The sequence below is a fragment of the Bombina bombina genome, chromosome 6, assembly GCF_027579735.1.
Source record: "Bombina bombina isolate aBomBom1 chromosome 6, aBomBom1.pri, whole genome shotgun sequence".
NCBI lineage: Eukaryota > Metazoa > Chordata > Amphibia > Anura > Bombinatoridae > Bombina > Bombina bombina.
The window spans coordinates 834,806,879-834,834,321 of record NC_069504.1 but is presented as its reverse complement, the minus strand read 5'-3'; the positions used below and the strand labels follow the sequence as shown (position 1 = coordinate 834,834,321).

The following is a 27,443-nucleotide window of genomic DNA, read 5'->3' as shown; positions in this document are numbered from 1 at the left end:
AAATTGATAAAAAATTTAGCATTTTGGAAATCCTAGAAGCGTGAGACAAAGAACATTGTTTTATGCAAAAGCACAAGGTGTTAACCTTGACTAATTTGGATATTTGTGATTACCTTACTGTTAATTTGTATTCTTTTATATCCAGGAGATCCATTTGTCTTGCTGTTTTTAATTTGGGATCTGATGAACCTATGGATATTCTATTGGCTGGTTATTTCAAGAATTCATCTTATTCATTTTTGCTTTTTTTATACCTCAAACGTTTCTAGTGCTCTTTTCTTTTTTGTTTGCTTCAACTAATATTTAAAGGGACATTAAACACTTTGAGATGGTAATATAAAATAATAAGTCATATATAGAAAAACAAGTCAGCAATATACTTTCATTTTTTTTTGCCCACTTTTCCTGTAATCACATTCTAAAATTTTGATCTTTTCAGTTCCTGTTAGAAGTGCAGAACACTGTTACATTACACACAGCTATTGGCTGCACACTCTAGTGACCTATTTATAAGTTATAACTGTCTCTTATTGGCCACAGCAGAGAAGGTAACCTAAGTTACAACAAGCAGTGCCCATTGTTTTATAGACACTAAAACTTTACACTTATCTTCTCAATATTTAAACAGCTAATGAAACGTTAAAAAATACATCTACATATTATTCTCAGACTAATCTTTTCTAGCATTTGTTTAGTGTTTAATGTCCCTTTAAGGGCTGTTAAACACAGAACAGGTATAAAATGGTAATAAAAGAACCCTATTTATACTTGTTAAAATAATTTTGCATGCAGAAAGGCTAAGGTCATTTTTTTTAAATTGATTCGGAAACTTGTGCAGATTGCTCAATGGCTAATAAGGAATGTTCCACAGTTCTATTCATGGGAAGCAAGGTTTTTAAACAAAAAACAAAACACTTATACATTTAAGATGCACTCTTAGATGCAATAAAGAAAACAATGATGTAATGTACTTTTGGAATTCAATTTCAAAATTAACAATTTTTTTTTGCATAGAACAAATAGAATAGTTTCACTCACACAGTGCTTGCTGGTGATAATGACAGAACTGGAGATAAAGTTCAGACCATCGTTCATGCTAACTTGGAGTGCAGCTTCCCTGGCAACAGAATACAAGTATTAAAAATGAGTTACTAACATAACATACCACCGGTAACCCAAAGTCACGCATCCAATGGAACCTATCACACTGAACATTCCTCTAATAGGCAATAAAGTACTCTGCAGCTATTTGAGAAATACTTTCTTCTAACAGCATTTAATAAAACATACAGACAATTTTTCACTTTCTCTAATTAGGCCAAAGATAAAGGGCTAGATTATAAGTGGAGCACAAAATATTGCTTCCGCGAAAGTGATAATTGTGCTCCAATAAGTAATACCAAGGCATGGAAATATGCACTGATATTACAAGTTAGGTGCAATCTGAACGAGACCGCTTTAGATGAATTCTTAGACAAATAAATAACAATAATTATTGCAAAAGGTAGTAACTTTAATTCAAACTTACATGCCAACCTCCTGAAGCACTGGGGCGGGGCAGAGAAGATATGTGTCTTCCACAACCAATGGCTTTTCACCTAGAAGATTAAATAAGATAGTCAAGTCTTCAGATATGCAAAGAAAAAAGAGCAAATCACATTCCGCCTACAGTTACGTACTTAATCACAACAGGCAGTTTGCTTTCATATTAGTTATAAAATACCATTTTTAATTACTTGGTGATTTTTGTGGCACAATAAACCCAGACATTTAGGTGAAAACACAGAATGGACATTTTTATAAATTTTCCACAATTTTCTAACAAGAACAGACATTTTTTTTTTAAATTTAGTTAAATCTCAATACATGGAAGGTTGGCATATATATATATATATATATATATATATATATATATATATATATACAGTATATATATATATCACTTATTTTATTTATATTTTGATAATGTTAAAATATAAATATCAAGTTATTTTCTATGCCTTTTTCCTTTAGAAAGATTTATTGAATGTTTTACTGAATGTATATTTGTATTTTATCATTTTAAAATGTTTCTAAGTTATTTGAAACATTTCAGATTCCGGTGGTAATAGTTATTTTAGCACTTTCTAGAAGTTTTGTAGAGCTGTAGGAACAGTTTTATGCTCTAGAAGGAGCATATTAATAGTTAACGGAATGCCATGAGCGGCTGTCTTCTTCCATATTTGGATACTAACAAAGAATTTGAATGGCTGCGCCTTCTGGACTGCATGTTATATATTCTAATATTTTTGTACTAAAATGAATAATGCTGGAAAGAGCATGACCTAGGTAGTTTACATATATCAGTGACAGTCAACTTTGTAACGCATGGGGACCCTAAGATCAATATTTTAAAAGTCTTAAGGGCCACATATAAACATATAAATAATAATATATCCTAAAAATATTCAGTAGCAAAGGGCAAGATTTAGGTACATTAATATACATTTTTAAACAACTTTCCAATTTAATTAATATCTAATTTGCTTTGTACTCTTTGTATCCTTTGTTGAAAAGCATACCTAGTTAGGCTCATTAACAGCAATATACTACAGGGAGCTGGTTGCTGATTGGTAGCTGCACGAATATGCCTCATGAAATAGGCTCATCTGATGTGTTCAGCTAGCTCCCAGTAGTGAATTGCTGCTGCTTCAACAAAGGATACAAAGAGATTGAAGCAAATGTTATAACAGTAAAGTTGTTTAAAACTGTATGCTTATCTGAATCATAAGAAAGAAAATGGGTTTCATTTCCCTTTAATGTAGTGGAAGAGTGCAGACAACATGTAATCACGTGTTTGATAAAAGTATTGTAAATAATCTTACTGAAATCAGTCTTGTTGATTCTGAAACTGCAGAGTACACGGTCCACATTTCTAGCGTATCTGAAGCCATTACCCCTTACCACAACCTGAAAAGACTCTAAAACAAAAAAACACAGAACTGATTCACATGAATGATTAACTTGACAATACGTGCATCATTGTGTGTGGGTTTAAAATGCAATAACATGTATTTCAGTATGTGATAAAATAACATTTCTCTTTTTAATTTGAACTTTTTAATCAAGATATGACAACACTGCCTTTTTGTTGTTTTTCTATATTTTAGTTGGTCATTTAAAATGTATCTTTTCAGTCATTTGATCCTATGACAGTTAGGGATGGGCAAAGGGAACAAATTTTAACACATTCGTTCGTTTCGTATTTCGAATGTTTGTAGAACATTCTAACATTCATAAGGGATTAAACGCCCAAGTTGTCATTAACTGTGCAGCCAACTCTTAACCACTAACATATATAACTTACATAACTTAAATAAACTCAAGAGACAGATTGTGGGTGAAAGACCACAAGTGGTCGCGTTTATTCAACATGACATTAGGTAACCGACTGTTAACTGGGATGGCGGCGCATTGAGTCACTGGTCAATTCAAGTTAAAAGAGAGGTCAAGGCACCGACCGGCATGTGCCCATTTGAGCCCTCAGAGCTCCGCCCACTGCAATGGCACTCAGGGGCTTGCAGGGAACTCACATGACCTTGCCTACTCGAGAAGGACACCATAGGCCATGCCTAGAGTTCATAGGCCCCTCCTTTCAGCGTTGTCATCACTCCACCCTGTTATTTGTCGTTAGGTGTAACCCAGGGGGCCAGACCTCCCACTACCAGAGTGCAATATCCCTTACCCCCGTGAAGGGGAACCCCCGCTGAGGTCAGCCATTGTAGCCGATTCCCAGCTGGGAGGGAATACGTTAAACACACAGGCTTACAAAAGGCTAGCTCGAATAACCCTACCCCTGTCGTGTCATCCCTAAAGCAGCCCATACGGGAGCCATAAGACCCAAGCCACGATCCGAATCCTGGGGAGGGAGGGAAAAACAGGAATCTTAAACCAGCGCAGCAGGAAAAAGAGAGCCCTGCCACTTCCGGCTGCCTTCTTTTAATGGTAAGTCCAGGACCTCCCAATACCCTGCAACATTGTTGCCAACACTGCAGCACACTCTCATTCCACTGTACCTTAACCGTTAAGGCTACTCCAAGCACATGCTGGGCTCTACACTAACCTTTCATGTATTCGAATTATGAAATATTCTAATTAAAAAAATTCTTATTTTTATATATGTAATAGTATTTCTAATGCTTTCTTTAAATGTAGTATTCGAATTATGCAATATTCGAAATAGAAAATCAAATTTCTACAATAATATTTGTTCTAACATTGGAATTCGAATATAAACACATTCGCCCATCCCTAATGACAGTGCCACATTTAAAGTCACTCAGACCTATTAAACTGGCAATATTTGTCTATAGAGATTTCATGGCCAAGTGCTTGATTTGTATGCACCTGTTAGCAATGGATGTGGATAAAAAACCTAAACGCATATTTTAATACAGTTAAACCAGCTTAAACATATGCACACAAAAAACTGAAAACAAACCTTAGAATCTTCAAATCTGTTAAAGGATCACTAAGCACAAATTGTAAACTACATGGTTTTATACCTTTATATCTGAGAATAATTTTACAATGAAAACTTGTTTTATGTTTGTTCATTTAACTGATTTCCCTGTCCTCAGATCAAAAGTATCCTTGCTAACCAATCACAAACTAATATTGAGATATAGCACAAACTCTGTTTGCACATGTGCTGTTGAGAGAGACTGGGGAAGCCTGTCCTTATCTCTACCCTTAAGGTGGTTTAGCACTGATTCAACTTAGTTACTATTACAAAGAATGTTTCTCCTATCATGATTGTTGATGCAATACTGATAATATACCCTTTACAAACATGTGACTGCTGAGAATCTTAGGGGGGAGGGGACATAAACAAAAGCTTGCATAAATTACCTAAAAGTATTAACCCAAACCTCCCTTGGAGAAAGACGAAAGTAAAACAAGCACAAATTTTAGGTGTAGTTTACGCCAAAAGGTAGCAAAATAAATAATGAATGTATATTGCAATAATGTTTCACTTGCAATAATGAAACACTTTATGCACTGTTGAAATGTTAAAGGGACACTGAACCCAATTTTTTTTCTTTCGTGATTCAGATGGAGCATGCAATTTTAAGCAACTTTCTAATTTACTCCTATTATCAATTTTCTTTGTTCTCTTGCTATCTTTATTTGAAAAAGAAGGCATCTAAGCTATTTTTGATTCATAAAACTGGACAGGAGTTAAATTAATCCACCAATCAGCAAGAACAACCCAGGTTGTTCACCAAAAATGGGCCGGCATCTAAACTTACATTCTTGCTTTTCAAATAAAGATGCCAAGAGAATGAAGAAAATTTGATAATAGGAGTAAATTAGAAAGTTTCTTAAAATTGCATGCTCTGTCTGAATCATGAAAGAAACAATTGGGTTCAGTATCCCTTTAAGTTAAATGGTCTTTTAATTAGCTACATAACAAACATGTACAAACGCTAGGATTGACTATTGAAACAAATAATGGGGACTTTCATTCAAATTTTTTTGCTAAGAGGTGACTTTTTCACCTCTTAGCCAATAGCCGTGCAGTAAATCCAGCTTGGCTCCCATGGGAGCCGGATTTACTGCACAGCTATTGGCTAAGAGGTGAAAAAGTCACCTCTTAGCACAGCTATACTTCATTCATGAAGTATAAAATACTTTACGTAGAAAGCTCCTTTATTTGTTTCAAGCGTTTGCCACACTGAGCTGCTCAGGCAGCCCACAGCAGAACGATATTTGGAGTCAGATTTCACGCATGCTATTTGCTAAGAGGTGAAAACGTCACCTCTTATCAAAACAGCGTTCTGCCGTAGGCTGCCTGAGCAGCTCAGTGCAGCGAACGCTTGAACCAAATAAAGGAGCTTTCAGCATGAAGTATGTTATACTTCATGAATGAAAGCCCCCTTTATTTGTTCCAGTGGTCAATCCTAGCGTTTCACAAACGCTAGGATTGACTTTCAATTTATAGACACATTTAAATCCCACAAGACAGATTCAATTTGGATTCTTACCTCCTGCACATATACTGGAAGGTTCAGCTGCTAAGATTTCAATGCAGGACATTTTCAGAATCTGTAGAATAATAATAAATATTTTAGGGTCACACAGTGGAATTTGTTTCTTGGATTATATTTTATATAACAAGTGTTTTGCAGGCAGCACAAACCCCGATTTGATAAATATATAAAGGTCATTCAAAATATACTTTTTTTATGTAAGAAGTGTAACACAACACTATTAGGCATGAAGACAACATTTAAGGGGGGTCCCAAAACAGAACACAGGGCCTGAGATTTGACTAGTCAATATGTATCTTTCCAATCCATTACACACTGTTTAAAGGGATACTAAACCCCCATTATTTTCTTTCATGATTCAGATGGAACATGCAATTTTAAGCAACTTTCTAATTTACTCCTATTATCAAATTTTCTTTGATCTCTTGCTATCTTTACTTGAAAAAGCAGGAATCTAAGATTAGGAGCCAGCCAAATTTTGTTTCAGCACCCTGGGTAGTGCTTGCTGATTGTTGGCCATCAATCAGCATGCGCTACCCAGGTGCTGAACCACAAATTGGCTTGCTCCAAAGCTTACATTCTTGCTTTTCAAATAATGATAGCAAAAAAACTAATTAAAATTGATAATAGGAGTAAATTAGAAAGATGCTTAAAAATGCATGCTCTATCTGAATCACAAAAGAAAACAATTTGGGTTTAGTATCCCTTTAACAATCTGGGCTCCATTTATCATGCAGAAGAGCCTACTTAACACGATTTTTTAAGCAGCCACTTCCTAACTTCTCCCGCTACCTCAGAAGATAAAACTACCTGAACTTGTGGTGATCAGCTGCCCATGAATACAAGAGGACAAGTTCCCTAGTTGGGAACATTGTCCATCAGTGACTTGTAAATATTATTGTTTTGTACAGACAAGCAGAGGTTTTACCAACGGATTAATAGTTTTTACTAAAGAGGAATTGCATTAAAAAAAAAGTACCATGAGTAAGAAAAGAACAGAATTTAAAATTACATTAAACTCCATTAATCTCCATTAAAGACTATGAGGAGTTTTGTAGATAAATAATTTTATATATATTTTTTTAAAGGATAGTGATCGACCCCAAAGCTGTTAAAATGTAAAATTTAAACTAACACAGTTGCATCAGATGTGCTTCATAGTAGAAATGTGAATTTGGATCCTGTGATAATCCGAATGCGGAAGGAGACTACTTAAGGCATTCGTCTCTTTTCAGAGCAGGATTTCTTCTTGTGAAAGTTCAAAATATTAAGATCTGTGCAAATCCAGATCTTAGGGGTAGATTTATTATGCTGCGGATGCTGCTGTTTCCGCGTGAGCCTTCAGGTTTACTGGAAACAAAAGTGGATCGGGTATGATCGGGTTGATTAACACACCCTGCTAGTGGCCAATTGGTCGCGAATGTGTAGGGGGCGGCATTGCACAAGCATTTCACTAGAAATGCTTGTGCAATGTTAAATGCCGACAGCGTATGCTGTCGGCATTTAACAATGTCAGGCAGACATGATCCACTACAGCGGATCATGTCCGTCAGACTCTTGATAAATCTACCCCATAGTCTGTTGAACCTTTACAAGGATAAATCAGTCTCCGAAAAGAGCAGAATGCAATGAGCGGCCGCCTTCAGATTTGGTTCATCACAAAGGATCCAAATTCACATACCTTCTTCATAGTTTTATTGGTGGAGAGGGACATACCTCTACAAGTATGTCAGGAGAAATGTTTATCGAAATTATATATATTTATACATATATATATATATATATATATATATATATATATATATATATATATATATATATATATAAAAATAATGTTTTCAACAGAGTGCACTCCAGAACATAATCCACAGCAGCCTTGGGTGCTAATCAAAAACGATGTAGGCAAGCAAACATGAAGCGTACAAGACCTTTGGAGTGCTTCATGTTTGCTTGCCTATATATATATATATACATAACAAAAATAAAATGTTTTGTAAAATATCTTTTATCAAATTACACAAGTGAAAAGGTACTATAATTTTAATTTAAGCAAAGAGATATTTTTGTTGAATGCACTTAGAACAAAAGTGCCTCTATGCAGCTGCCTAACTTGTTAATAAAAAAACTAGCCCTGACTTGTAAGGCGCCATCCATACATATAAAACAATTATAATACATGATTATCTCTCATATGCATGTGATTATGAAAGGTAAGATTTTTATATGCTGCCTTTGTCTGGTAAAATAGTAAATTTGTTATAATATTAAAGCTAAACATATCAGCTTCTGTGCCAGTTGTATAGCTAAAAAAACATAAAAGTCCAAACAAAAATCTAATTGTGTTAAAGCATTTTATTATTATACTATTACTTGACAAGTGGCATTTGCTTGTAGCCCTCAATCACCTCCTAGTAGTGCATTACTGCACCTGAGCCTACCTAGATATGCATTTCAACAAAGGATACAAAGAGAATAAAGTCATTTGGCAATAGAAGCAAATTGAAAAGACTAATTTAACACTTAATACATTTCATGCAACTCCCACTTATTATGGGTGCCGCCATTTTGGAACCTACATTACACTGCAGGTATCTGAAGGAAAGTTGCTGCACGCATGCAAACAAGTTGAGATCTGAAGTTTTAAAGCTGGGAAAGGGTGGAGGAATAAATTAATTTACCTATTAATGGGTTACCTACAATATAAAAGCTGCCTAGCTGCACACTCATGATTTTCTGTAGCTATCTTCAATTTAATACCAGTTTGTTTGTTTTCTAAATTGATAATCATAGCTTTTATAAAATATTGCTGGTAGATTGTTGAATTTATTAACATTTTTCAAGTTACAAAGACTGAAAAGAAATCATGTGGCTTTATGCCAAGCAAAAAAAGGTGTGTTATGATATAAATATTCACAAAAGATCAAAGAGATTAAAAACTTAATGAAACATGTTTGAAAGACACACATGGGCTAATTAGTGCTATGAAGCTGAAAATAGGATTGATGGTCGGATTGCACAGGAAATGTGAGCTCCTAGACCAGTGATGGATAACATTGGCAACACCAGATGTTTTAAAGCTGCAGTCTATATGGGCATCATGGGAAATGTAGTAGTGAAACATCAGGGGTGCCAATGTTAGCCATCACTCTCCATGGGGCCTATCTATCAAGCTTGATGCTCCGTGTTTCTGGCGAGCCTGCAGGCTCGCCAGAAACAGCAGTTATGAAGCAGCGGTCACAAAGACCGCTGCTTCATAACCCTGTCCGCCTGCTCTGAGCAGGCGGACAGACATCGCCGGAGATCAACCTGATCAAGTACGATCGGGTTGATTGACACCTCCCTGCTGGAGGCTTATTGGCCGCGAGTCTGCAGGGGGCAGCATTGCACCGGCAGCTCTTGTGAGCTGCTGGTGCAATGCTGAATACGGAGAGCGTATTGCTCTCCGTATTCAGCGAGGTCTAGCGGACCTGATCCGCACTGTCGGATCAGGTCCGCCAGACATTGTTAAATAGAGGCCCTAGACTCATCTTTTTTTGTTTGTTTGCTTTGTTGGTTGATGGATGAAAAGTATGATCCCTGGAATGAGGAAAAGCTTCAGGAAATATCCTAGGTCCGATATCTTGGGGCAAGCATCTCTTGTTTTTATATGTTATAGTAAATAAAGCTGGGCTCATTCCAAAAAGAAAATGTGCTAATATTTTGTACTTTTTATTGCAAGCAATAGGGCAATAATATAGTGGTCTGTCTTTAAAGGGACAGTCTACAGCAGAATTGTCATTGTTTAAAAAGATTGATAATCTCTTTATTAGCCATTCTCCAGTTTTGCATAACAACACTGTTATATCAATATTCTTTTTAGCTCTGTAATTACCCTGTATCTAAGCCTCTGCAGACTGCCCCCTTATTTCAGTGCTTTTGACAGTCTTGATTTAAGCCGATTTAATCAGTGCTGACTCCTAGGTAACTCCACGGGCATGAGCACAATGTTATCTATACAGCACACATGAACTAACGCCCTCTAGTTGTAAAAAATGTAAAAATCCATTCAGATAAAAGGCAGAGTTCAAGGGCAAAGAAATTAACATATTAGCCTACCTAGGTTTAGCTTTCAACTAAAAATTGATGATAAAAGTAAACTGCAAGGTTGTTAAAAAATGCAAGCCGTATCTGAATCATGAAAGTTTAATTTTTACTAGACTGTTCCTTTAACCTATACAAAATGGTTAAACACATAGTTAAAACCAGCTCCAGAGCAGCAATGCACTACAATATATCGCTATACAATATATCGCTATATATATAGGCATATCTGTCTAGCCAATAATTACCAGCTAGGTTCTAGCAGTTTACTGCTGTTTAGGAGATGACTTTATGGGCTCCATTTATTAAGTGTCAAGCGGACATGATTTTCTATAGCGAATCAGGTCAGCTGAACCTCGTCAAATAGTGAAATGCTTGTGCAATCAGATTGGGGTGATTTCAATCTGCCACCTTTTAAGTAGCAGAGAGTTTAAGGAGCAGCTGTCTTACTACCCCTGCTTCTTAACTTTCATTTCAGGCGAGCTTGAAACAATGAGCCTCCAAAGCAACACCTGCTTCTTAATAAATGGAACCCAATGTGTTTATCCCCTTTGAAGGAATTAGCAACATCATTAATTAAAAGCATGGTGGGAAAATAAAACAGCCAATCAGCATTATCAGTGCTGTGCTCACATGCCTTGATGTTTGCCCTTGTATAAGGATAACATATTGGCTGATTGGCTGCTTTTAAAATAAAAGCAAAGATCAGACGAGATGCGTAGTATTTAGTAAGCAGAAATGAATGTGTATGACCTGAGACTGTTTTTCATCTATTAAATCACATACACCTAGATTTAGAGTTTTGCGTTAGAAGGTGTGCGTTATTAAGGTAGGAAAAATATGATTGGCTGATTGAATCAGACTATCAGATTCAAGTTCAATCCGATTGGCTGATTGGATCAGCCAATCAGATTGAGCTCGCATTCTATTGGCTGTTCCGATCAGCCAATAGAATGCAAGCTCAATCTGATTGGCTGATCCAATCAGCCAATCGGATTGAACTTGAATCTGATTGGCTGATTCAATCAGCCAATCAGATATTTCCTACCTTAATTCCGATTGGCTGATAGAATCCGATCAGCCAATCAGAATTTGAGGGATGCCATCTTGGATGACATCACTTAAAGGAACCTTCATTCGTCGGGAGTTGCCGGAAGAAGAGGATGGATCCGCGTCGGCTGCTTCAAGATGGTCCCGCTCCGCGCCAGATGGATGAAGATAGAAGACGCCGCCTGGATGAACATGTCTACCGGTCCGGATGTCCTCTTCTTGCCGGATAGGATGAAGACTTCGGACCCTCTTCTGGACCTCTTCTTGCCGGATAGGATGAAGATTTCGGAACCTCTTCTGGACGGATCGGTGATACCCGGCGTGGTGAATATAAGGTAGGGAGATCTTCAGGGGCTTAGTTTCGTTTTTTTAAGGGGTGTTTGGGTTAGATTAGGGGTATGTGGGTGGTGGGTTGTAATGTTGGGGGGGTATTGTATGTTTTTTTTAAATGCAAAAGAGCTGATTTCTTTGGGGCATGCCCCGCAAAAGGCCCTGTTAAGGGCTGGTAAGGTAAAAGAGCTGTTAACTTTTTATTTTAGAATAGGGTAGGGCATTTTTTTATTTTGGGGGGCTTTGTTATTTTTTAGGGGGCTTAGAGTAGGTGTAATTAGTTAAAAATTCTTGTAATCTTTTTTATTTTTTGTAATTTAGTGTTTGTTTTTATTTGTAATTTAGTGTTTTGTTTTTTTTGTAATTTAGTTTAGTTGATTTAATTGTAGATAATTGTAGATAGTTTAGTTAATTAATTCATTGATATTGTAGTGTTAGGTTTAATTGTAACTTAGGTTAGGATTTATTTTACAGGTAATTTTGTAATTATTTTAACTAGGTAGCTATTAAATAGTAAATAACTATTTAATAGCTATTGTACCTAGTTAAAATAAATACAAAGTTGCCTGTAAAATAAATATAAATCCTAAAATAGCTACAATATAATTATTTGTTATATTGTAGCTATATTAGGGTTTATTTTACAGGTAAGTATTTAGCTTTAAATAGGATTAATTTATTCAATAAGATTTATTTTATTTTGTTAGATTTAAATTATATTTAACTTAGGGGGGTGTTAGTGTTAGGGTTAGACTTAGCTTTAGGGCTTAATACATTTATTAGAGTAGCGGCGAGGTCCGGTCGGCAGATTAGGGGTTAATAAGTGTAGGTTAAGTAGCGGCGACATGGGGGGGCAGATTAGGGGTTAATAAATATTATGTAGGTGTCGGCGATTAGGGGTACATAGGGATAATGTAGGTTGCGGCGGTGTGCGGTCGGCAGATTAGGGGTTAAAAAAATTTATTAGAGTGGCGGCGATGTGGGGGGACCTTGGTTTAGGGGTACATAGATAGTTTATGGGTGTTAGTGTACTTTAGAGCACAGTAGTTAAGAGCTTTATGAACCGGCATTAGCCCATAAAGCTCTTAACTCCTGACTTTTTGCAGCGGCTGGAGTTTTGTCGTTAGAGTTCTAACGCTCAATTCAGCAAAGACTCTAAATACCAGCATTAGAAAGATCGCATTGAAAAGATAGGATACGCAATTGACGTAAGGGGATCTGCGGTATGGAAAAGTTGCGGCTGGAAAGTGAGCGTTAGACCCTTTCCTGACTGACTCTAAATACCAGCGGGCGGCCAAAACCAGCGTTAGGAGCCCTTAACGCTGGTTTGGACGGCTAACGCAGAACTCTAAATCTAGGCGATAGTTTAGTTAAAAGGGAATCAAAGGCAATTTCATTTTAAAATGTGTTTGTTTTTGTCTTGAATAAAACTACTTTGTTTCATGCTTGCAGTTTACCAAAAGAAACATAAGCGATGTGCTTAAAAACCAGTGAGCCATTAATCCTGAGGGATTACTTGTAAAAAAAAACTGCATGCTTTTCCAGATTTAAATATCAGGTCTAGCAACATATGCTTTGGCCACAATCCTTGCGCTTGATTTTGGTAGATAACGATTTCTAATCCTTGGCCAGCGTGTTTTTCCCATGATTCTAATCATAAATGCTTTTGCCTTTAATACCGCTGAAGTTTGAAATGTTCAATTGGCAAAAACAACACAACAATTGTTATCTTCGTCGTTAATCCCCGATTTCATAATCCAACACCCTAATGCGCAGGATTAAGTACAAACAAAATGACGATTTGGGGTATTTAACAATCAGATCACAAGCCTGTATGTTGTGTGTAGTGATGCGAATAGGCAATATGCGTGACGTTTACTTGTTGCGCTTTAAAACCATAGAGGTATGTGTGTGTGTATATCTGCCTATGGGATCAGGGGTATTAAAGGAATAGGGGTCATGTCTGTGTTTCTATTAAATCTATAACTTTCACTATTTTTTATTACTGTAAAATTGTTAAATTTTTAAAGGGATATATAACCCCAAATTTTTCTTTCATGATTCAGATAGAGCATGCAGTTTTAAGCAACTTTCAAATTTACTTCTGTTATCAATTTTTCTTCATTCTCTTATTATCTTTTGTTGAAAAGCTGGGACGTATGCTTAGGAGCCGGCCCATTTCTGGAGCACTTTATGGCAGCAGTTTTCAAGAATTTTTCCCATTCGCAAAAGCACTAGATGGCAGCACTATTTCCTGTCATATAGCGCTCCAGATGCCTACCTAGGTATCTCTTCTACCCAGAATATAATGGGAACAAAGCATATTTGATAATAGAAGTAAATTGGAAACTTTTTTAAAATGGTATGTTCTGTCTTAATCACAAAAGACATTTTTTGGACTTCATATCCCTATAAGTTTAATTAAAGGGACACTGTACCCAAATTTGTTATTTCGTGATTCAGATAGAGCATGCAATTTTAAACAACTTTCTAATTTACTCCTATTATCAAATTTTATTTGTTCTCTTGCTATCTTTATTTGAAAAGAAGGCATCTAAGCTTTTTTTTGGTTCAGACTCTGGATAGAACTTTTTTATTGGTGGATTAATTTATCCACCAATCAGCAAGGACAACCCAGGTTGTTCCCCAAAAATGAGCCGGCATCTAAACTTACATTCTTGCATTTCAAATAAAGATACCAAGAGAATGAAGACAATTTGATAATAGGAGTAAATTTGAAAGTTGCTTAAAATGTCATGCTCTCTCTGAATCATGAAAGAAAAAATTTGGGTTCAGTGTCCCTTTAAGAACATGTTATGTATAGGGATGTTTCTCACTGAAAAATGAGATAAACAATAACAAATGGTTATTGTGAGTGTGTCGCTATCTAAACGGGCTCATCAGCAGCCGTTAACATGCTGATAATTACCAAACAATAGTTTATGATCAACCCCTTTATTTTTTTACCTTTTCATGCAAAATTATTTTTAACACATTTAGTTGCCTCTATTTTATATTCATGAGGTTTATTTCAGCTTTATATTCCTTTTTTTTATACAAATCATTGTATCAAGTAAATGTTCTCTCCTATAACAAAGTAATACTTTGCTTAATTTACCTAGAAATGGAGGGGTTAAACGTTCACACCTTAATTTCTAAGGGATATATATATTTAGTGCTATTTTTTTATGTGTTGTAACACGTAATGATATTCTAAGACACAACTCATTCGCTTAAAAAAACAACCTACAAGTTCAGATTTGTAAGGAAGTCTCCCAACAGTAAAACATGCCTGTGGGCTTCTGTGTGCAACAGAAAATCTTAGAAGCTAGAAAAACACCCCGGGAGAGGTGATGTTCAAATATATTTTTTTATTTTGCTGGAAAATATATATTTGTTATAACTAATATTTTATATCCCATAGGGACCTGTAGGCTTCACTAGGGTTGCCACCCAGCTGGTAGTTTACCAACATGACTAGTAGTTTTAAGAAGTGACCAAAAAATGTGTATTCAGTGCCCCCTCCTCTTATATTGTCAGAGAAATAAATATAAACATAAATATCTTCAAGTCACTGTATATAGATATTTCTCTTATCACATAATTACTTTGAATTTGAGGGTGTTTACTATCTACAGAGAGATGTGGGACAGCTATGGGGGCTAAATTTGCCCCCTCCTATGCCAACCTGTTTATGGAATGGTGGGAGCTAGTCCCACTTGTATGGCAATGGCAACCCTTTCAAACATCATATTTCTCTTTATCAGAGATTTATTGATGGTAGTTTGTCTATATAGTGTGGAAGTGAACAGCAAGCACAGGATTTTGTGAAGTGGACTAATTCAAATTTCTTTGGATTGCGGTTTACCTTTAAATACCAGAAGGTTTCTATTCATTACTTGGATATTACATTTGTTGGACAAGATGTTGAATATCCTTCCATGTTTTTAATAGATTTCGGATAAACTTGGACTTTTTATTCCAGCTGACAGCAGATTTTTTTTTATTTTAGTAATTTTAAGATCCAGATCAATATAGATAATAAACACTAACCATATAAATAAAGATTCTGGAATGATCAAACTGCTAAGTATCTTGGGATCTAATTTTAAATAAATCATTATTTAATCATAGTACTAGCAGTTTTAGTACCTGCATATTCTGGATAAATATTTATGCACACATATGCATGCTAATTTGTATTTGTTTGTCATTTTTTCCAAGCAAGATAGAACCTTTAAAGGGACATCTTACCCATATGTAGTATCATTTGAAAGTGATTTCCTCAATAGCCACATCCCATTGAAGAGGAACTTTAAGCATCCAATCAGGATGTTTGTTCTTTGACTAGCATAGAAGTGAGCATTTGGCAAGTGCAGGCACAGGCAATTTATTTTCCTTTTCACAAGAGCTGCTGGTGCAACGCCGCCCCCTGCAGACTCGCGGCCAATCGGCCACCAGCAGGGGGAGTCAATAAACCCGATCATACTTGATCAGGTTAATTTCCGGCGATTCCTGTCCGCTTCATCAGAGCAGGCGGACAGGGTTATGGAGCAGCGGTCTTTGTGACCGCTGCTTCATAACTGCTGTTTCTGCCGAGTCTGAGGACTCGCCAGAAACACGGGCCCACAAGCTCAGTTCGGAGCTTGATAAATGGGCCCCTTACTCTAAAATTCAAATAAGCAGATTTTTTGTTCTGACAAATTTATTTTTTATCCCATTTTCCGGCCCCTTGTATCATGTGACAGACATCAGCAAATCACAGAATAGTATACGTATACCCTGTGAGATTATGCACATGCTCAGTAGCATCTTGTTCCCCAGAATGTGTGTATATAACAAGATTGTGTCAAATGTGATAATGGAAGTAAATTGGAAAGTGTCTTAAAACTGCATGTTCTTGCTGAATCATAAAAGTTTATTTTGATTAGAGTGTCCCTTTAAGTGCTCTAATCCAGGGTTGGGGTTAGGGCATAGGTGTATTTTGGCATATGGCATCTAGGCCTATTCCTAGTGCAGCAGTTAAGGAGGGAACTGCGTTTTTTTAGTGTGTGTGCGGAGGCGCAGTGAAGTTTCTATTTATAAAGCCAGCTGTATCCTCTTACTGTACACAGTGCAGTTCCGCATACAGGCCACTAGGCTGACCCTGTTTTAACTTCAGCAGCTGATCTTTCCTTACTAAATTCCTTCTGGACTGTGTGAAAACCTACGTATGTGCATCTGCAGCAAATCTTTTTATGTAGCAGCTGCAGCACTGAAGTGAGCCAGAGACTGGCCTTGCAGATGTATAAGGGGGGGGTGGAAAAACAGGTTGTAGGTGGTGCGTTACACAGAAATTATATGATTACAGTAGTCAAAGCAGAGAACAGACAGGTTACATGACTGAGACTTTAAAAAGCAGGAAGAGGAAGTTGTAGGTTACCCATAAATGGGTGAGTCTGAGCTAACCCTCTGCTCAGCATTTAGAGTGCCTATGGCAGCATAAACTCTTAATGTGTTGGGGTTAGCGTTAACTCCATTGGAAACCAGAAATAGAAGCCCCCTGAGGCATCAAATTGATTACTAGGAATTTGCAATTGTTGCAACATTGCTGAGCAGATAGCACTGCAGCCACACTTTTTGGCAATAGAACTTCCAATATTGTGACCACAGCGATATTCTGTCTGTAACATTATGGCAGCTCTGATACTTACTGGAAAAAATGCAGTATGGAAATTATACCCCAAGAAACATCAAACCCATAGGCATAATCTAGTAGTCAGGAATATGCAAAAAAGACAGCAGGATAAAAATGTGCTATAGTATAGTATCAAATCCACATAGCAAAAACTTTACCCAGAATAGAATTAGGTTAATCAATGGTATCCTCTAGTCTGTAAATATTTTATAGCTTTATCTTCTTCACAATTAAAGACATATATTGCAATCCCTTTAACAGGTTTCTTTCCAACTTAATTAAAAATGTATTCACTAAATATTATCTTTATATATAACAGATTTTGCAGCTCTATATAGGGGTAAGATAAAGACAAGGCAGGGGACACAAACTGAGACAAAAGAATAACAGGGCCCTGCTCTTTAGATAGCTTTTAATCTAAGTATATAAAGATGCCACAAAATAAGCTGTATTTTAAAAGCAACCCAACAGACTACATATACCTCAATGCACACAAGCCACTGTCTTCAGCATCTTTTCCTAGTGCTGCACTGGTACCGACTGAGTGAGTTGAAGCTGTTACTTTTATAAAAAAAACTGTTTTGCTGAATTTACATTCAAGAGGATCTTTCGTATACATAGTACCCTCAGAAAAAAAGTACAGTACTGTAATTAGAAAGGTAATATTTAAGGACAGTCTAGTCATGGCAGTCATGATTCAGATTAAACATGCAATTTTAAGCAACTTTCCAATTTACTCCTAGGGTTCAATTTTTCAAGCTCGGTACGGTTTCTAAAGACCGCTGCTCCATAACCTGTCTGCCTGCTCTGAGGTGGCGGACAGAAATCAACCTGATCGAACATGATCGGGTTGATTGACCGTGAATCTGCAGGAGGCAGCATTGCACCAGTAGTTCACAAGAACTGCTGGTGCAATGATAAATGCCGACAGCGTATGCCGGGTGCTGAACCAAAAATGGGCTCCTAAGCTTAAATTCAAATAAAGATAGCAAGAGAACGAAGAAAAATTGATAATAGGAGTAAATTAGAAAGTTGCTTAAAATTGCATGCTCTATCTGAATCATGAAAGTTGAATTTTGACTAGACTATTCCATTAAATATAGACTATTATTTGCATTTTAGAACACAAGAATCAAACCAAAGACACAGACAGAGAAGACAGCAACTCACAGCTGGAAAAAAAGTAATTTTGTATAATTTTATTTAAAAATAAATAAATATATGAATTAAAAAGTTTGGATTTCAGAATAAGTTTGGATTTTGGAATTCCGGATTTAGAGGTTTGTACCTGTAGTAAGTAAAAGTGCTAATGAGGACAGGTGTGATCTATATGAGTAGTTTTTATGCATGGGCTTTATATTCCTGGTAAAAACTGACTGATACTCACAGATCCTATAATATCATGCAGGGCCTCAAATCCTCCATTCACAGGAAATACATGGTCTTTGCTGTCAGCGATCCGTGCCAGCTAAATACACCGGAGGGAAAATGAGAGAATTCATAAATATGATTGTATTGGGGATTTAAACAGGATGAGACTATGAAACTTATATAATACATATCTAGTTAAGCCACACACAAAATACGATAGATGCAGAAAAATTGGCCTTTTTCCTACAATTTGCAGTTTAAGTGAGCAGTGTCAATGAATCATATCTGGTGGACCGGTAAATTTAAAGCAGATGTACTGGCAAAATCTCTCTAGCTAAAGAGAATTTTTAAGAAGTCTGAAAACAGCTTACAAATATCCTACAGTTTTGTAGGACTGTCCCCAATCAAGAACTTTGTCCAGACACCTTGGGGCCAATTTATCATCCCCCATATGGCCCCTAATGCTGCTGTTTCCACGTGAGCCTTCAGGCTCATCGGACACAGGAGTTAAGAAGCAGCGGCCTTAAGACCGCTGCTCCTTAACTCGTTCGTCACCTCTGAGGCGGCAGACAGCAATACGCATTCGATCGGGTTGTTTGACACCCCTGCTAGCCACAAATCAGCTACCGGGAGTGCACAAGCATTTCTAGAGAAATGTGTGTGCAGTGATAAATGCCAACAGCGTATGCTGTCAGCATTTATCGATGTGCGGCGGACATGATCGCTACAGCGGATGATGTCCGTCCGCACATTGATAATTCGCCCCCCTTGTCCTCCTTATACTTGTCAAAGATTTCAGGGTTAGCTCTGTTACTAATAATGATCTATACTAGACGTGGGGAAATGGGCAAATTAATAAAAGGTATGAACTCATTTTGACTGAAATAAATTCGCTAAAATGTAGTTCATTAACAAAAACAGACATAAACTAATACAAAATGTGTTCAATCATTCATTTAATACATGGGGAAACTGAATTGACTAAATCTGTTAAATTCATTAATTAATTTCAGGTAAAATTAGACAGAATTATCGAATTAACCCCTTGCGCCATATGGACGTAAGTACTACGTCACACATATACTTGCCCAGAGTACTGTGCTGACATAGTACGGGCATTCATCACAGTGGCAAATGTTTTTGTACCCTTCAACCAGGGGGCAGAATGAATCTGCCTTCATATGGTAAGAGAGCACTGATCGTGCTCTGTTACCTTATAAAGCCATATCACTGATCGTTACAGAGAGTGACACTGTCTGTGTCACTCTCTGTAATGATCTCCCATTGGTATTGTAGTGTTAGGATTTTGTAATTTAGTTTTTTTTATTTTTATTTTATTTTAGTTTATTAAAATAGTAATGTTAGGTTTATTTATAGTTTAAGCTTAGGTTTTATTTATTTAGGTTTTCATTTATTTTAAGGTAGTAGTATTGTAACTTTAATTTAAAGTTAGGGGGTGTTAGGTTTAGGGGTTAATAGTTTAATTTAGTGTGTTGCGATGTGGGGGAACGGCAGTTTAGGGGTTAATAGGTTAATTTTAGTATTAGTGATGTGGGGGGGCAGCGGTTTAGGGTTTAATATGTTTTTTTTAGTATTAGCGATATGGCGTTTGCGGTGTAGGGGTTAATAGATTTATTTAGTGTTGGCGAAGTGGGGGGTCGGCGGATTAGGGGTTAATAGGTTTCATTAGTGTTGGCAATGTGGTTGGGTGGTGGATTAGGGGTTAATAGGTTTAATATAGTATTTGCGATGTGGGAGGGGGTTTAGGGGTTAATAGTGTAGTTTGTAACATTTTTGTTTTGCAAAATCCATAACTACTGGTCTTTGATAACGGAATGGATTGTGGCAGTATAAGCTATAACGCAATCGTAATAGCTGGATCACACAACCTGTAATACGGGTGACCTGAAAAATCCACACTCAAAAGCCATTTTTTGAGTGCGGAACAGAGAGTTGCGGTATAGGCTAAAACGCTAGCAGTATAGCTGTACCACCGCGACTTTTAATACGGGTGAGCTAAATATTCCGCTAGCAAAGGCCAATTTTTCAGAGGTATAGCCGTACCGCAACACTTGTAATCTAGGTGAACATGAGCGCAATCCAATGTGCGCAAAAATCTTACTTCTAGCACTCGATTGGAAGCTTTACATAACGCTCCACTTGCAATCTGGCCCTAAATTAGAAATAAAAACTCAAATTTGTAAACGCTATGGGCTAGAATATGAATGTATTACAACCTTGCGTAAAGAATAGCATTTTGAAAACCTAGGTTACAGAATCTGCTTTTTTTTAGGGAGCATGGGACAAGCACAATTTTTTTTTATACAAAAGTAACAATTGTTTAATGTTCCTTTCAAACAGGTCCAAAGTCTAAAAATCTTGAAAAATTTATATTTTCTAAAAGAATGGAATATCAGGCACTTTTACTATCAAGCCACAAATTTGTTTGAAAACCTTTTAAAAAAAATGGGTATCATGAAATATGGGAAATCATGCAATTCATTGAAATTCTGTTTGATTAGAATTGTTAGCTTATTTATGTTGCTCTTGCCCTGTTCACAGCCAAATATAGGAGAGATCTGAACATAACGTACCTGTGTCTCATTAAAATCTTTAACACCCACACAATAGACCTGGGCTCCTAAACTTCTTGATCTGTTAGCCTGAGAGGAAAGATTGAAAAACATGTGAATAAAAAGCAATGTATTATTTGTTTTCTTTTTTTAATTAAGGAAAAAAAATCATTCCATAAAACTGCCTTTCAGAAACCTGCCACAAGATGCAAATTTTGCTTTTTACATGTCATGCTGTGTGTATCATCTGTTTTATTACTCATTTTCTACACACAACTTATATCTTTATTTAAAGAGTACAGAGAACTTTTTTTGTTGCATTAAAATGATATAGAAGTTACGATTTAAACTTTCTTCTCTTTATATATTTTATAAAAAATCTATCCCTTTTTCAATGAGATCATATGGAGGAAGGCTCAGGAGTGTACACAGCTTAACCCCTTAATGACCACAGCACTTTTCCATTTTCTGTCCGTTTGGGACCAAGGCTATTTTTACATTTCTGCGGTGTTTGTGTTTAGCTGTAATTTTCCTCTTACTCATTTACTGTACCCACACATATTATATACCGTTTTTCTCGCCATTAAATGGACTTTCTAAAGATACCATTATTTTCATCATATCTTATCATTTACTATAAAAAAAAATATAAAATATGAGGAAAAAATCGAAAAAAACACATTTTTTCTAACTTTGACCCCCAAAATCTGTTACATATCTACAACCACCAAAAAACACCCATGCTAAATAGTTTCAAAATTTTATCCTGAGTTTAGAAATACCAAATGTTTACATGTTCTTTGCTTTTTTTGTAACTTATAGGGCCATAAATACAAGTAGCACTTTGCTATTTCCAAACCATTTTTTTTCAAAATTAGTGCTAGTTACATTAGAACACTAATATCTTTCAGGAATCTCTGAATATCCACTGACATGTATATATTTTTTTTTAGTAGACAACCCAAAGTATTGATCTAGGCCCATTTTGGTATATTTCATGCCACCATTTTACCGCCAAATGCGATCAAATACAAAAAATCGTTCACTTTTTTACAAATTTTTTACAAACTTTTGGTTTCTCACTGAAATTATTTGCAAACCGCTTGTGCAATTATGGCATAAATGGTTGTAAATTCTTCTCTGGGATCCCCTTTGTTCAGAAATAGCAGACATATATGGCTTTAGCATTGCTTTTTGGTAATTAGAAGGCCGCTAAATGCCACTGCGCACCACACGTGTATTATGCCCAGCAATGAAGGGGTTAATTAGGGAGCATGTAGGGAGCATTTTGGGGTAATTTTAGCTTTAGTGTAGTGTAGTAGACAACCCCAACTATTGATCTAGGCCCATTTTGGTATATTTCATGCCACCATTTCACCGCCAAATGCAATCAAATAAAAAAAAAAACGTTAACTTTTTCACAATTTTAGGTTTCTCACTGAAATCATTTACAAACAGCTTATGCAATTATGGCACAAATGGTTGTAAATGTTTCTCTGGGATCCCCTTTGTTCAGAAATAGCAGACATATATGGCTTTGGCGATGCTTTTTGGTAATTAGAAGGCCGCTAAATGCTGCTGCGCATCACGCGTGTATTATGTCTAGCAGTGAAGGGGTTAATTATGTAGCTTGTAGGGAACTTGCAGGGTTAATTTTAGCTTTAGTGTAGAGCTCAGCCTCCCACCTGAAACATCAGACCCCCTGATGCCTCCCAAATAGCTCTCTTCCCTCCCCCACCCCACAATTGTCCCCGCCATCTTAAGTACTGGCAGAAACTCTGCCAGTACTAAAATAAAAGGTATATTTGGGCTTTTTTGAGTTTTTTTTAGCATATTTACATATGCTGCTGTGTAGGATCCCCCCTTAGCCCCCAACCTCACAGATCCCCCACCAAACAGCTCTCTAACCCTCCCCCTCTGCCTTAATGGGCGCCATCTTGGGTACTGGCAGCTGTCTGCCAGTACCCAGTTTAGAACAAAAATGTGCTTTTTTTTAACAAAAATCCCTTTTTCTGTAGTGTAGCTCCCCCCACACCCAAGAACAACCCCCCACCCCTCCAAGATCCCTTTTACTAAAGTTTATTTGTTTTTTAATGTGTCCCTTTTCCCCCACAGTTACAATCTAATTTTCTGTAGTATAGCGGTTCCCACCCGCTCCCGCCCCGTGCACGCGCCCGCCCGCCACCCTCTGTGCACGCGCGCGCGCCCGTGCGCGCCCCCGTCAGCTCCGGCCCCGATCCCGCCCCCCCTCCACCTTATACGGCCCATCGATGGCCGCCCACCCGCCTCCCAAGTCAGCTCCCACCCACCAACGTTACCGGCCACCGATGTCCGGTGCAGAGAGGGCCACAGAGTGGCTCTCTCTGCATCGGATGGCCATGCAGGGTTATTGCAGGATGCCTCCATATCGAGGCATCACTGCAATAACCGGAAAGCAGCTGGAAGCGAGCAGGATCGCTTCCAGCTGCTTTCCACACTGAGGACGTGCAGGGTACGTTCTCAGGCATTAACTGCCTTTTTTCTGAGGACGTACCCTGCACGTCCTCAGTCGTTAAGGGGTTAAAGAGAAACCCAAAATGTTTATTTCATGTTTCAAATAGAACATACAATTGCAGGGTACGTCCTCCAAAAAAATACACTTAACGACCAAGGACGCACCCTGCACGTCGTCGGTCTTGGAAAGCGGTGGAAGCGATCCTGATCACTTCCAGCCTCTTTCCGGTTATTGCAGTGATGCCTCGATATCGAGGGGGGCGGGATCGCTGGGGGCACGCACGGACGCGCGCACGTGCATGGGGGAGGCGGGCAGGTGGGCGCGTGCACGGGGTGGGAGCGGGTGGGAACCGCTACACTACGGAAAACTTTTATGCTGCAAAGTGTGAGAAAGGTGGGTGGGAATTTCAATCAATTATATATAAGGTTTCTTGCAGAGGGTGGGTGGATGGCCTTTTTGGGGGGGAAGTTACACTACAGAAAAAAAAAAAAAAAAAACACATTTTTTTTGTAAACTGGGTACTGGCAGACAGTTTACAAAAAACTGGGTCCCAATAAGGTAGAGGGGGAGGGTAAGAGAGCTGTTTGGGGGGCGGGAATCAGGGAGGTTGGGGGGGCTAAGGGTGAATCCTAGACAGCAGTATATGTAAATATGCTTAAAAAATATTTTTAAAATTTAAAAGATACCTTTTATTTTAGTTCTGGCAGACTTTCTGCCAGTACTTTAGATGGTGGGGACAATTGTAGGGTGGGGAGGGAAGAGAGCTGTTTGGGAGGGATCAGGGGTGTGATGTGTCAGGTGGGAGGCTGATCTCTACACTAAAGCTAAAATTAACCCTGCAAGCTCCGTACAAGCTACCTTATTAACCCCTTCACTGCTAGACATAATACACGTGTGATGCGCAGCAGCATTTAGCGGCCTTCTAATTACCAAAAAGCTAAGCCAAAGCCATATAGGTCTGCTATTTCTGAACAACGGGGATCCCAGAGAAGCATTTACAACCACTTGTGCCATAATTGCACGAGCTGTTTGTAAATCATTTCAGTGAGAAACCTAAAGTTTGTGAAAACGTTTGTGAAAAAGTGAACTATTTGTTTTATTTGATCGCATTTGGTGGTGAAATGGTGGCATGAAATATACCAAAATGGGCCTAGATCAATACTTTGGGTTGTCTACTACACTACACTAAAGCTAAAATTAACCCTACAAGCTCCCTACAAGCTCCCTAATTAACCCCTGCACTGCTGGACATAATACACGTGTGGTGCGCAGCAGCATTTAACAGCCTTCTAATTACCAAAAAGCAACACCAAAGCCATATATGTCTGCTATTTCTGAACAAAGGGGATCCCAGAGAAGCATTTACAACCATTTGTGCCATAATTGCATACGCTGTTTGTAAATTATTTCAGTGAGAAACCTAAAATTGTGAAAATGTTTAAGTTTTTTTTTATTTGATCGCATTTGGTGGTGAAATGGTGGCATGAAATATCAATCAAAACGGGCCTAGATCAATACTTGGGGTTGCCTACTACACTACACTAAAGCTAAAATTAACCCTAGAAGCTCCCTACATGCTCCCTAATTAACCCCTTCACTGCTTGTCATAATACACGTGTGGTGCGCAGTGGCATTTAGCGGCCTTCTAATTACCAAAAAAACAATGCCAAAGCCATATATGTCTGCTATTTCTGAAAAAATGGGATCAAAGAGAAGCATTTACAACCATTTATGCCATGATTGCACAAGTTGTTTGTAAATAATTTTAGTGAGAAACCTAAAGTTTGTGAAAAAATTTGTGAAAAAGTGAACGATTTAATTTATTTGATCGCATTTGGCGGTGAAATGTTGACATGAAATATACCAAAATGGGCCTAGATCAATACTTTGGGATGTCTTCTAAAAAAACTATATATATATATATACATGTCAAGGGACATTCAGGGATTCCTGAAAGATATTAGTGTTCCAATGTAATTAGCGTTAATTTTGAAATAAAGTGGTTTGGAAATAGCAAAGTGCTACTTATTGCCCTATAACTTGCAAAAAAAAGCAAAGAACATGTAAACATTGGGTATTTCTAAACTCAGGGCAAAATTTTGAAACTATTTAGCATGGGTGTTTTTTGGTGGTTGTAGATGTGTAACAGATTTTGGGGGTCAAAGTTAGAAAAAGTGTGTTGTTTTCCATTTTTTTCTCATATTTTATCTTTTTTTTATAGTAAGTTATAAGATATAATGAAAATAATGGTATCTTTACAAAGTCCATTTAATGGCGAGAAAAACGGTATATAATATGTGTGGGTACAGTAAATGAGTAAGAGGAAAATTACAGCTAAACACAAACACCGCAAAAATGTTAAAAATAGCCTTGGTCCCAAACGGACAGAAAATGGAAAAGTGCTGTGGTCATTAAGGGGTTAAACAACTTTCCATCTTTAGATAGGAGACAACCTAACAATGTGTGTAGTACTAGTAAATGTAAGCAGAACTATGTGTGTGTTCAATGCTGCCAGCACTTCCTCCTGCAACTTAAGCTCCATCTACAAGTTGCTCCAATAATAATGTTACATACACTTCTGCAATAGAGTACCTGAAATCAATAGGGGGATCCACCCATTGATAAATGATCCCCTATAACTAAATAACAAAAGTTTAATTTGGCTTCCATGCCCCTACAAAACAGCACATGATAAAGCTGAATTAAGCTATGCATCAATCATTTTTGTTTGTTATACATTGCAACTGTATATATACATGTGAGTATCTCATGTTGTCACAGGAAGTTCTGTCACAGAAGAAAATATGTTATTAGTAAACAAACCTTTGTGTTTACAATGTTTATGTTTATTCCTAGGGCTCAATTTATCAAGCTGCAGAGAACATAAAGGTCAGAGTTTACAGCAAGTAGCACTTTATATGTTTCTGAAGTCCAATTATATTATTGAACAGTGAGGGCCAACTTCCTAATGCATGGGGGCCACAGATCAATATTTTAGAAGCCTTAGGGTGTATATACATTTATGACTGTAAAAAACACAAATATATTTCCTAAAAATGTCCAGTATCACAGGACCAGATTTAAGTATTTTTGCAGCATACACTTTATCTGCTGTTCTCCCCTTCAGAAAGCACATTTGAGTTTGCTCATTAACCAGAAGTCCCCAGAGCACATAGTTCTGCTACCTTGGCCCGTAAAAACTATGGCCCACATTCTTGGTTCTTCTTTTTCCTTGGGGCCACAAAAATAAGTGCAGATGACTACATATGACTCATGAGAACCAAGTTGGCCATCAACGTTATAACGCGTTCCCACTTTCACATGCATTCCTGATTTTCTTTTCTGTAAATCCCAGAGTTTTTCTCTAAATCCACTTATGTTGCAATGGGGATTTGATGGATAAGCAAATTTTGAATTTAATATCCCTTTAATTCTTCTCAATTATTCAATTGTTTTATGGATTATATTTTAAAGGTTTACCTCTAGTTCTGAGTAATAAAATAGATCCTCATGGAGTTCTCCATCTGTCAGAGCAATTATAACACTAGCTGTCCGATATCCTGTAGAGAAAAAAGAAGAGATCAGAAAAACTGTGATACATTTGGGACAACTGCAGTCTGCAAAACTGGGGCAAAACCAAAGACTAAAGAATTTTACAGCAATGCTGATCTAGATCGCTCTTAATTTAAAGGGACATGAAATCCACATTTTTTTCATGATTCAGAAAGAGTATAACGTTTTAAACAACTTTCCAATGTTCTTCTATTTTCAAATCTGCTTAATTCTCTTGGTATCCTTTGTTGAAGGTGTAGCAATGCAATAATGGGCGTTAGCTG

General features: G+C 37.3%; 1 protein-coding gene across 1 annotated transcript in view; it reads right to left on the bottom strand.

The window, feature by feature from the left end:
* ANTXR1 (ANTXR cell adhesion molecule 1) overlaps window positions 1-27,443 on the bottom strand; it is a 317,106-nt gene that overhangs the window by 182,846 nt on the left and 106,817 nt on the right. Inside the window, exons 6-12 of the mRNA XM_053718205.1 lie at window positions 27,088-27,167; window positions 21,135-21,203; window positions 18,557-18,637; window positions 6,027-6,087; window positions 2,865-2,960; window positions 1,529-1,598; window positions 1,039-1,117 (exon numbers count right to left, since the gene is read on the bottom strand). Coding sequence (XP_053574180.1) covers window positions 1,039-1,117; window positions 1,529-1,598; window positions 2,865-2,960; window positions 6,027-6,087; window positions 18,557-18,637; window positions 21,135-21,203; window positions 27,088-27,167 — 536 coding nt within the window. The remainder of the gene's footprint in view (window positions 1-1,038; window positions 1,118-1,528; window positions 1,599-2,864; window positions 2,961-6,026; window positions 6,088-18,556; window positions 18,638-21,134; window positions 21,204-27,087; window positions 27,168-27,443) is intronic.